Genomic DNA, 12500 nt, shown 5'->3' with positions numbered 1-12500 from the left:
GTCGTTGAAAAAACGAAAGAAGAAATTAAAAAAAAAAGTATGGCAAAAAGATATTTCTACATTCGATAGATAACGTTCTCTCTCTCTCTCTCTCTCTCTCTCTCTCTCTCTCTCTCTCGACCAGTAGAGATTTTTATTTTCTACGTGCAAAGGAAAAAGAAAAAAGAAAGAAAACAATACAATTATTACGCACATAGGAATAAGCAAACAAATTTAGAATTTTCTCTATAATCTTTATTACCTGTATGGGATATAAACATCAACGTGTGATGTTCGTGGATGGGCTTCTTTTCTATTCTCTATAGCGAAAGTAAATAGAGCGAAAAGAGGAGAAGAGAAAAAGAGAAAGAGAGAGAGAGAGAAAGAGAGAGAGAGAGAAAGAGAGAGAGAGGAGTATATTGAAGCAGAAAATGAAATCCGTTGGATAATAGTTTAGCGACATTTTACCTTAAACTCCATTAGTGTTGGGTTAGAAAAGCCACGAAAATGTATATTTTCCTTTTATTTTCGGTATGATACAATGCTGACACTACGCAACGCCAAAACAGTCGCCTCCGGCAATTATACAATAAACACCAGTTCGTTCTCTCCTTCCCTCCCTCATCTCCCCTCTTCTCTCTCTCTCTCTCTCTCTCTCTCTCTTTTTCACTTTCTCTCACTCTCTTCGAACCCGAGCAATTTACCTATCCTTCGTTAATTTTCCATCTCGCGAACTTAGAAAAAAGAAAATGAGAGAAAAAAGAAACAGAAACAAAATAAGAAGAAGAAGAAGAAGAAGAAGAAGAAGAAGAAAAGGAAATAGAAAGTCGGAATGGAAGATGCATATTTAAAGTTCATTCGATTTCGAGATAATATCTATTAAAGATTATTGTATTTTATGTAACTTTGTATTCTAAACGTAAATGTTGTTTCTTAGAACGCAAAGATACTATCATTAGAAAAAAGACACACGATAAGTTATTGAATGGGGTGGGTTTTTCGAAGAGGAGAATTGACTCGGTCGCTCGTTCGTTCTCTCGTTCGCTCGGTTTCCTGAAATTTACGGAGATGACAGTAGAGGAGGCGTGTGAGAGCGTCGTTTAATCCTAGTTCATGATCCTTGTGGGCGCTGGAATGTAATCGAAACCCTTTCGCTACGCGATATAACATCTACGCGAAGCGATATCATCGAGAATGGGCCCCCCATAACTGTCCGCTGCTCGTAGATACGCAAGTAGCTTGTGCTTTTCGAAAGGGTAGCGAGTGCGTTTGTTATCTCCTCGGCGTGATGCGATCTCTCTAACGCTTTCGAACACGTTGTTACTTGCTCCAACCTAACGCACGTATGAACCCCTTTGTCCCAACCTAATTCCCGTCTAATTCATCGATTTAATTACGATTTTATCCGATTAATTTAATGGCCAATACTCACTCTCTCTCTCTCTCTCTCTGTCTATTTTTTCCTTTCTCTCGTTGGCTAGTAAATAATTATGATATCCTTTGTTCTTCCTCCAATTTTAGTATTATTATTATTATTATTATTATTATTATTTCTTCTTTTTATCTCTGATTTTAACTTTTTATTATTTCAAGGTCGTTTTAATTTGTTTTATCAGTATAAATTACGATGTAATCGAATGATATCAAATAGAATTTGTATGCGTGTGCGTGTGCGCGTGTGTGCGTGTGCGTGTGCGTGATCTTTTTGATCAAATTTCATGGTGTAGAAACATAGCAGCTTAGCCAATAAATATCTGGAATACGAGCTGGTTTAAAACGTGTTCCGGCTGTTTTATTGCTGGAGGTTAATAATGGAAATCATGAGAAAAGAAGATGAAAGGAGAAGAGGAAGAGGCAGAGGAGGAGGAGGGGGACGACGACGACGACGACGACGACAAAAAGAAGTAACTTGGTCGTTTTTCTTCTTATTATTCTTCTACCTCAATACCCTCTTATCGTACTAGTTTCGCGTTTATCGTGATCAAAAGAGTTCCATTATTATTTCTATTTTTATTCGATTTGGAGTAACTCTTTTGTACTTTTAATCGTTACATAATATCCTTCTCCATATTTCTATTATTCCGTTTGATATTAAATCCACATTTTTTTTTCTTTATTTTTCTTTTCTTTTCTTTTTTTCTTTTATACGACTAACATTCTTATTTATTTATTTACTTATTTATTTAATTAAGCCGATTATAAAACGTGACTCGAGATTATATATTCATATAGTTTCGCATTCGTTCGTTCATTATTATTATTATTATTATTATTATTATTATTATTATTATTATTATTATTATTATTATTATTATTATTATTATTATTATTATTATTACTATTATTCTTATTATTATTATTATTATTATTATTATTATTATTATTATTATTATTATCGTCGCCATTTCTCAGGAACGATTTTCATGTTGAAAGAAATCCTCCAGGCATCTTTACGTCTTCGCTTGAAAGAGTTGCCAACAGGCATTAGCCCTCGTTTGATTTTATTGGATCTCACTGGAATGGATGGGTGACGGTAGGAATGAAATGCATGGGTTGAAGGGAAGAATGAAATAGGATAAAGTAATTCGTGGTAAACGTGAAACGAAATATACGAACAAAGAGAGAAAGAGAGAGAGAGAGAGAGGGATGGAGGAGGGAGGAGAGAGAGTGAGAGAATGAAAGATAGGAGACTACTTTTCGCACAGATATCGCTGACTCCATGGAACCGTCGACGTATCTTTACAACCAAGGACTTTATTCGAAAGTGAGAGAAAGAAAGAAAGAAAGAAAGAAAGAAAGAAGAGATAGTCGAAAAGCGTACAAGCAAAGAAAGAAAGAAAGAAAAAAAGAAAGAAAGAATGAACGAAGGAAGGAAGGAAGGAAGGAAGGAAGGAAGGAAGGAAAGAATAAGAAGACGGTCGACGGAAAACAGGGGTGGCTTCATTTCTTCGTAACTCGTTGCGACAGCCAAGAGAAAAATTGGTTCTAGCCGGCTGTACTCCCCCCCCCCCCCCCCTACTACTCCTCCATGCTCTGTTGCTCGAGAGAAAGTACGTAGGATTCGTGCCGAGTCTTGGTGTGTCTAGGATAGGAGAAAGAGAGAAAGAGGGCCACTCTTCCAGACCTCCTCTAATATCTTATGATTTAGTGTTGGATGCAACGACGCAGCTTAAACACCGCCGGCGTTGTACGATACTACCGACCGATACAGCCTCGAAATTAAACTTCCGTGGGTTCTCTTACTTCTTCTTCTCCTCCTCCTCCTCCTCCTCCTCCTCCTCCTCCTTTCTCTTCTCTTTTCTTTTGACAATATATCCTCTTTTCTCGCCAACTCCAGCAGGGGTTCTCTCCTTCATCTAATATTTCTTCTTCACTACTTCTCGATGCAACTTCTTCGAATTTTTATAGTTAGATTTTTTCAATGTAAAAGTTCAAACAGATCCGGTTGAGACATCAAAAGGGTCATAACGTAGAGCGCATACCTCATGCAAATATCATAAATTTACGAGGCGAGCATTAAATAAGAGACTTTACTAAGCTGGAAAAGACTTGCCACTTCAGAGAGAGAGAGAGAGAGAGAGAAATAGGGGTAGATAGTAGGGTGTGGAGTAGAAAGAGGAAGGGATGAAGGGTGGATGCAAGGCCGAAAGGGTGGGGAAAGAGAGAAAGGAAAAAAAGGATCGAGCGTGGTCGTTTGTCAGCTTGAGCGCGTCCATTAAGAGTGAAAAATCGAGTAGCCGGGCAACCATAAACAAACAAAATTATACGACGGATGGTGCAGACTCGAACGAGAGAACTGCCACGGTTCGCTGCACATCCGGAAGGTCAAAGCTTTGCATCTGCCCGAGGATTGCTCTTGCGTGAGCTACTCTTCCTCTCCACCCTCCCTCCCTTCACCACATCCCTCCTCGCCCGCTTTCCACGCTCTGCCCTCTTCCAACGTAAATATCTACGTGACGAAGAGATTTTCATTTCCTTCGTTAAATTTGTCCACCTTTTTTTTTTTTCCTTTTCCTTTTTTTTTCCTTTTTTCTTTTTCTCCTTTTTCTCTTTTTTTGTCCATCCTTTACATTCTTCAAAATCGAAATACATTATCATGCAGATATGTATAGGTTGATAAATTTGAATAATTCCATGATCGACCGCGAATCGTGTGTTTCCTATTTCTTTTACATTGATTCGATTCGAATCAGATTTGATGAATAAAACGAATCTCGAAACGATAGGATTTTTGCGTTGGGCTGATAAAACAACTGTCGTTAAAATTTGCAATAGGTAGGAATGTTTTACGATTATCGGGTAAAACCGTGATACGCAAATAAAAATATCAATTAAAATCAGAATAAAACTCGAACGAAATCTTTTCATACCTTTCCAAGTTATTTTACTTTATGTACAAATAAAAATAAAAGAAAGAGACAGAGAAACTCTATGAGAGGGAGAGAGAGAGAGAGAGAGAGAGAGAGAGAGTGAATGAGTGAGTTTTATTGCACAGACTCTCACACAAAGTCTACCTTTAATTACGCCCATCGTACTCGTGCTATGAGAGTAGAGAGAGAGAGAGAGAGAGAGAGAGAGAGAGAGAGAGAGAGAGAGAGAAGGGGAGCGGATAAAAAGAGAAAGAGAGAGAGAGAGAGAGAAACAGAGCATTACGATCGTGCTATTAGTACTGATCGATAAATAAACAGCTCTTGCATTAAACAGCAGCAAAGTTCGTACTTTGACGTGCTCTTGTACAACAGGACGTGAGTTTCGTGGCTGCTTCGTTAATTGATTTTCAAATTCCATGCTCGATTCATTTATAAGAGAGATCAAAGAATTAAATTCATTGGAAAATCGTACCAGGTCGTGCTCACTCTAATAACCTTTTCTAGTACTCCTCTCTCTCTCTCTCTCTTTCTCTCTCTCTCTCTCTCTCTCTCTCTCTCTCTCTCTCTCTCTCTCTCTCTCTCTCTCTTGTTTTAACAAAAATATATGGAGGTTGCATTATACGAGTTTTACATTGATTCGCCCATTGAAATATTTTTCATCCACTGAATTTTTCATCTCTTATTTTTTTTTTTTTCTTTTCTTTTTTTACGTGATAACTACTGTTAATTATTTCTGCGAATGAAAATAATGGGTGAGAGAGAGAGAGAGAGAGAGAGAGAGAGAGAGAGAGAGAGAGAGAGAGAGAGAGAGAGAGAGAGAGAGAGAGATCTTTCATGTCGACGAAATTCATTACTATCCCTTTTTACGGAAACACTTGGTAAAGAAAAAGACGAAGTGAAATATCGAACGTGCGCTTTAGACGCAGCTGCCGTACACTCGACGAGAACAACTCCTCTTAGCTATTAGTTTCAACAGATCAATCCGTTTGAGTGCCTCTCCGTTGCCCCGGAGTTTGAGAGGTCTGCTACTTCGTAAAACGTTGAAACACGCTATCCAGTCGGAAAGATCTTGCGTCTTCTTGAGGTTACTATAGCGGAAAGAAGGAAGATTCAGGAGGAGTAAAAGGAAAAGGATGAGAAACGAATGGAGAGGAGGAGGAGGAGGAGGAGGAGGAGGAGGAAGAAGAAGAAGAAGAAGAAGAAGAGGAAGGAGAAGAAGGTGATATTGGTGATGGGAGGAAGAGGGTGGTAGAGGTTTCTCCTTGTACCACCCAATAGATATATTCGACGAATCCTACGAGAAAGTTGTTTGCTTACGAGTCGATAGAGGTTACCTTTGCCTTCTGTAATAGCCCCAAGACTACTATTTGTATGTCTTACAGGGAAGTTTCTTGGATCCTACCAAGGATTTGCGGTTCGCGACGGGGACGTTTCGAACGCATTCTAGAATCTCCTGGAAGGACATTGGTGGACGTTTGGTACGTTCATTGGTAGTAGTATTAGTTTTAACCCGGTGGTTGGTAGATAACTTCATATGTGTATATATATATATATAATATATATATATATGTATATATATATATGTCCGTTGATAGTGGACGATTCTCTAGTAGAGGTATCGATCTTTCTACTAGTACGACTAGCTGCTACTGTTGCTACTACTACTACTATTCCCAAAGCGAGGATTAGCATGTTTAGATGGCACTCACGGAGTAGTTCGCCGCGTAGCTCGAATTAATGCCAGAGCGAGCAACTTTGAACCTTGTCCCTATCCATCTTGATATCTTGGGAAAGGGTTACGGCTTAAAGGGGGATGGGGGAGGGGCAGGGACAGAGTGGAGGAAAGAGCGAAATGGATTGGGATGGGATGGGTGGAGATGCTGGAATAGTGGGCTGGGCTGGGGTGTAGGATAGGACTCTCTTACTACTAGCTGTTATGAATTTTCTTTGAAAATACGCGCAGAGAGAGAGAGAGAGAGAGAGAGAGAGAGAGAGAGAAAGAGAGAGTGTCCTTTAGTGTATATGTATGTGTGTATACAACGTGAGAAAACTTTCGAATTGATTATTTACATTGCTTTAAGAATGATACGATCTTATCTACTGGCTACATTGATATCTTCGAGTTTTTGTACTTATTTGTAGCATATACAAACAAGGTTAATATTAAAAACATTTTCATTGAAACTATACTCACGAGAACGTAAACGTATGTTTACGTTTTTTTCTAATCCCAATATCACGACGTACGACTTTGAAATGTTATACATATCTCTTTGAGAAGCGACTAGGATAAGTCGTCATTCTTAGTTCGTCCGTCCCTTCGTTAAACTGGTGATGGTGGTAATGATGGTGTATGAAGACGGTTCGACGTGCGTAAAAGATGTGAGAAAAAGTGAAAATATAGAAAGTCTAAGCACTAAGAAAGGGAAGTTCAAATGGAGCTGCGTTAAATCGAAGGATTCTGCGGTACCGCAGCTTAGATCTTTTCATAGCGAACGATGCGGATTATTGGGTAGCAATCAAAAAAGGATCACCTAAAAACCTACGGAGTTTCTCGAGAGATATTTCGAGAAGCGATGATTTAGATCGTAAGTCGAAATTCAAAAGTTTTTATTATAGTTTATATATATATATATATTTTCATTTATGAAACATGATTTTATAGAGCGTATATTTGTTTACTTAAATGGAAGATAACGATAATAAAATGAAAATCAAGATTATTATCTCTGAGGGAGATATGGATCGAGTATGTAAATGCTTTTCAGTCGTTTAATTAAATAGGATTTATGTTTTCGTCGTATGTAGATATTTATTTCATAGGATTACTAATTCGTTTTTGATTGATCATATTATATCATATATTTATTTATTTATGTATCCGATCATTTGGAATATTTCTGTTATTAATAATAATTTAATTATCGATAACCGGAAGCACGACAATCTTCGTTAACATCATATACTTCGTCATAAAATTATCTTTACCAAATAAATTAAAATTATTTTAGAATTTTTATTTGATTTATCGAAAACTTATTAAATCAGATCGATATAAATAAATAAATTTATTCTCGTATTTGAAGAAGATTTCTAAAAGTGATTTATGCTTATCTCATTTAAATTATGACATTTTTAAATTTACCGAAAGAAAGAAAAGAAAGTGAAAGACAAGAAATGAAAAGAAAAAGGTGTAAAGGATAAATTATTTCTTTTTCTTTCTTTCCTCCTTACTTTACATTTGTATAATAAATAAACGTCGGAGTATAAATTCCGTAATCGTTAATTTTTAATCGATTCTCTTAAAGTAAGATAAATAGAAAAATTACAAAGTTAGAGGAAGATTCCGAGCTTTAACATTGAATAGAGATTATACGTCGTCCTCGTCGTCCAGCCTAATACGTATAAGTTGGCTGCCGAGCAACAGGCTGTCGTGACACACATAAATCCTAGGTAGACGGCGGCGACTGGCACACCTGACTTCCGGCTAGAGGGTACACGAGCTTCGTTCGGCTTTTCGTGGTACGGCAAAGAGGGTGCGGTAAAAGTGGTGAGAAGCTTTCAGAAGAAGAATAAGAGAGAGAATAGAAAAGATGATGAGAGGTACGAACGAAGATATCGAACGAGTGAATGAGTGAACAAATGAACGAAACGATGTCTTCGAGTTTAAAGTAAAATGACACTCTCCGCGAAAATAGTAAGAAGGAAAAAGAAACAATGATATATAATCCAAAACGTAATTTCTTCGTCGATTCGATTCGTTGTCGTATCGTGTCGCGACGACTACCGACAGCTATAACGACGATATAGAGACTGCTACAGATTAAATACACGCTAAAGAACATCGTTCTTTCCTTTGGAAGCTTGTGAAAATCTTGCGAGAACATTTTTGCGGGCTATGAGAAAAGTGTTACGGTGTAACAATTGACGTGAATGTAATATGGGTCCTATCGTCTTATTTTATACGTCTAAACTTTTCAAGGTTCTTACAACGGCATGAAAATTATTGTCAGGAGTTATCATACTTTTAACAGGTTTTCAGTCTAGGTCTATATATTTCCAACTAGGAAATTACTGAACGCGCGCTTCTGTGTATATATATATATATATATATATATATATATATATATATGTGTGTATCCAACTTATATTTAATTACTGTCCGTAATATATTAGATTTAAAGAGTTTCCCTCCCTGTGTAAAATATCGCAACATTAAGGAAACCTCCGTGCCTCCTTTTGCTTCGGTCCCAGACCAGACCTCTGTCCCCCGTCCATACCCCCCACCCATCTCCGCCAGCCTCTTCGCCATCTCCAAAGAAATGATTTACCTTTCATGAATTCTTTACGGCTACTACACGCTCGCTCGGAAGTCTCGAAGTTGAACCCTCGTTTCTCTCTCTCTCTCTCTCTCTCTCTCTCTCTCTCTCTCTCCTTTTTCTTCTTTTTCTTCTTCTTCTTTCACCTTTATCTCTCTTACTCTCTTCTTTTTAGTCTTTCTCTCTCTCTCTCTTTCTCTCTCTCTCTTCTTTAATGCTCTTTCTCCAGCGAGATTTTTCCAACCGAGACGAACTTCCGGATTTTTCCTCGACGATAATATTCCTTTAAATTGCCAAGGCCTGTTCCAATCCTCTTCTTCTTTCTCTTCGTCTTCTTCTTCTTCTTCTTCTTCTTCGTCTTCTTCTTCGTCTTCCTCTTCGTTTACCCCATACCACATCGTTCTTCTTCTTACACACCATACCTTCTTTCACCCCATCCCGACTAATTAATACAGTTTTAACGGCCGAGTCTCGACAACTGTGAATCCTCCTACCGACGTGCTCGATCCATCTATCTTTTTCTCTCTTCATCTTTCTTTCTTTCTTTCTTTCTTCCTCTTTTTCTTATTTTCTTTTTTCTTTTCTTTTTTTTTATTTGTTTTTCTTTATCTTTTTTCTTTTTTTTTTTCTTTCTTTCTTTCCTTTTCTTCTTCAACCAGGCAACATTTCAATTCGTTAAGAGATATTATTAGCTCGTTTTATTATATCAAAGGGGTGACGGAGGCCGGGGGTAAAGCTCAATTTCCCATCGTGAAAATTATCGAATTAATACAAAAATCTCTCTCTCTCTCTCTCTCTCTTTTTCTTTCTTTTCTTTTTTTTTTCATTTACTTCCCATCTTCTTTCGTTTTTTTCTTTTTTCTTTTTTTGATACGTGATTTTCAAGCCTTAATGTCTTAATGGCAATGTTAGGAGAAAAGTAAGTACTGCTTAATAATCGTCGTTTATTTTTTGTTAAAGCCATTGGCCATTATTTCGAACGATTCCGTATAAGACCCAAGGCCAAGAAAGAACCCACTCCCCCTCCCCCGCTTTCCTTTCTTCCCTCTTTCGGCTTTCCCAATGAACTATTCTTATAAAAGCGCCGTTGCCGAGGGAGAAAAGTTTTTTTTAAAATGGAAAGAAGACTGCTGGCGGTGTATAAAGCTGCGAGGTTAACTCGCTTATACGGCCGTTCATGAATGTTTTCCCTTAATCCTATTTATTTCGCCGTCTGATCTTTTTCATTCGTTAGATTATACTTTCTCAGGTTAAAAACTTGCGTTATTCTACGACGTTTCTTTTTCTTTCTTTCTTTTTTTTTTTTCCTCTTTTCTATTTTCTTTTCCATGCGAAAAAAATTATCGATTTAGTAATCGATCTGACAGTCGATCTAATAGTCGATTTAGTAATCGATCATCGTCCCAGTATCGTATTAAAATTTAGCAAGCGTTGAATTTGCTTTAATAGAAATTGTACACGATTGAGGAAAGAAAAAAGAAAAGAAAAAAGCACACGCACGACTTATCAAGCTGAGAAGAGTGTTCGTTCACCATTTTCTTTTCATCGTTCATTCGTTCGTTCGTTTGAAAACGACGTCGAGTCGCGCTTGGTCCGTTGATGATGTCTGATAATGACGATGACGACGACGACGACGACGATGACGATGATGATGCTGATGCTGTCTACGAGTTCACCAAGAAGACAGGTGTAAAACGCATACGTAACGAGAGTATTATAGAAGAGAGAGAAAGAGAGAGAGAGAGAGAGAGAGAGAAGGGTGAATCTTTGATGCACATTTTTTTTTTCTTCTTTTTAAAAAGCGACCGTCGTTTGATGCGAGCAAGAGTGAAAGAGAAAGCGCGAAGAAACGAATCGCTTTTCTTTTTTCCTCTTTTCTTTTTTTTTTTTTTTTTTTTTTTTTACCTTCTCCTTCTACTCTTTAACGTATCCACCATATAGAAATCGTCGGGGCGTTCTTCTTATTCACTTTTAATTCAACGTTCAAAAGAGTCATTGAGTCGCATAACCGCAAGATACAGTGGCTCGTTTTTTTTTTCTTTTCTTTTCTTTTTTTTTTCTTTTTTTTTTTTTTTTTAGAAAAAACGAATGAGAGAGAGGGGGGAGGGAGGGAGGTAAGTGAAAATGGCTCCGCAACCACACGTTTTCGCAAGAGACTCCAAATGATTTTTTCTCTCTCTCTCTCTCTCTCTCTCTCTCACTTCGTTCTCGGGTCACTCGATATCCGGGTCAAGTGGTCATACCGACGTTCGTAAACAGGCGCATCGGGATGGAAGAAGTTGATAAAAGGCGGTAGTGCACGTGAAAAGGTCTATGAAATATCGTCCATCTGGGTCAACCATTCCTTCCTCATCGTACGATTTTAAGCGAGAAAAGATAGCTGGCAATATCTTCGAAGGTGGCCGCCCGAATTCTTTCTTTTTTTCTTTTTTTTTTTTTTTTTTTTCTTTCTTCTCCTTTTACTTCTTCTTAATCTTCCGTCTTCTTTCCGTGATTTTATCTTTCTTTTTTCTTTTTTTTTTTCTTCTTTTTCCTTTTTCGTATACTCTTATGAATTTTGAATGTTATTATGAATTAGCAACGGAACGAAAGTTCCTCCATCTTTTTAATTCCTTTATTTAGCAGTCGGTCGATTCATCGTGGCTTCTCGACGGGAGTTAATTCCACTCTTGGTGAAACTACGGTACTGTTACGGAAGAAAATAAAAAAGATAAAAGAGAGATAGACAGACAGACAGACAGACAGAGAGAGACAGAGAGAGAGAGAGAGAGAGAGGGGGTGGAAGGGTGATTCAGAGAGAAAGAAGAAGAAAAGAGCGCGAAGAAGATGGAGAGAAACAAAAGGAGAAAGAAAACAGGAATCGTAGGAGAAGAGACTGGCTGGCTAGCTGGCTCTGTACTTGGAGAATTAAAACGAAAAAGAGTAGTAGCGGTAAGTGAACCGCTACTGGTAAATACCAACATACAATGGTAATAATTTATTCTTTTTTAAAAATAATTCTTTAGCAATGTTATATATATATATTTTTTTTTCTTCCTCTCTCTCTCTCTCTCTCTTCTCCATTCTTCATGTTTTACTCATCGGTGAATTTGTACAAAACTCGTCGCTCCATCTACTCTTGGCTCGCTCTTACGCATCAAGCTTTACGCTCAGTCTCTTCGGATGTGTAAGAATTTAATTGCAACGGTTTTGCATCGTCATTATGCCTGTTCATCGTCCGCGAGAGAGAAGACTCTGCACACCAAAAGGATTTATCTCTCTCTCTCTCTCTCTCTCTCTCTCTCTCTCTCTCTCTCTCTCATCAACGTTACAACCCTTCTTTGAATCGCGGGAAAATGGCGTCGTTGCAACCCTTTTCTTCTGTTTCCCTTCTCCTTCCTTTTCTTTCTTCCTACTCTCTTTCTTTTTCTCTACCTCTCTCTCTCTCTCTCTCTCTCTCTCTCTCTCTCTCTCTCTCTCTTTATTTCTTCCCTTCTCTCTTTTCGTTTCTCCACGCTCGGTTGGTCGTTCGTTTCGTTTCCTCTCTCTCTTTCTTTCTGTAGCCTTTTGAAAGCTTTCTAACGTGAAGCCGGATAAATTCAGCTCGTCGAGTAATTGATGCTCTCGAGCGATCTTTTCTCTCTCTCTTTCTCTCTTTCTCTTTCTCTTTCTATCTCTCTCTTTCTCTCTCTCTTTCTCTCTCTCTCTCTCTCTTATCTTTCATTTCGTGATTATCGTTTTCAGTTGACCCCAATAATATCGTCGAAATTAACGTCGAGTTTTCTCTTCTCACCCTTATCTACAATGTTGATTCACCAATGTTGATTTTATGAATATCTTCGCGATATCAAAT

General features: G+C 37.9%; 1 protein-coding gene and 1 long non-coding RNA gene across 15 annotated transcripts in view; one reads left to right on the top strand and one right to left on the bottom strand.

Moving 5' to 3' along the window:
* Positions 1 to 12500, top strand: part of LOC124953090 (tyrosine-protein phosphatase Lar) — a 485939-nt gene that overhangs the window by 175618 nt on the left and 297821 nt on the right. For 11 of the 14 annotated variants that reach the window (XM_047503989.1, XM_047503998.1, XM_047503988.1 and 8 more), the window contains exon 1: positions 11480 to 11599. The exons of the other annotated variants lie outside the window; for them this stretch is intronic. In XM_047503989.1, the coding sequence (XP_047359945.1) occupies positions 11495 to 11599 (105 nt within the window). In that variant the 5' untranslated portion in view covers positions 11480 to 11494. Of the gene's footprint in view, positions 1 to 11479; positions 11600 to 12500 lie in introns of those variants that run through there. 14 annotated transcript variants of the gene reach the window in all.
* The window catches only part of LOC124953095, a 55191-nt gene that overhangs the window by 26484 nt on the left and 16207 nt on the right, over positions 1 to 12500 (bottom strand). The gene's annotated exons all lie outside the window — the stretch shown is intronic.

Source organism: Vespa velutina, chromosome 11 (assembly GCF_912470025.1).
Source record: "Vespa velutina chromosome 11, iVesVel2.1, whole genome shotgun sequence".
Classification (NCBI taxonomy): domain Eukaryota; kingdom Metazoa; phylum Arthropoda; class Insecta; order Hymenoptera; family Vespidae; genus Vespa; species Vespa velutina.
This window is presented reverse-complemented; position numbering and strand designations above follow the sequence as displayed.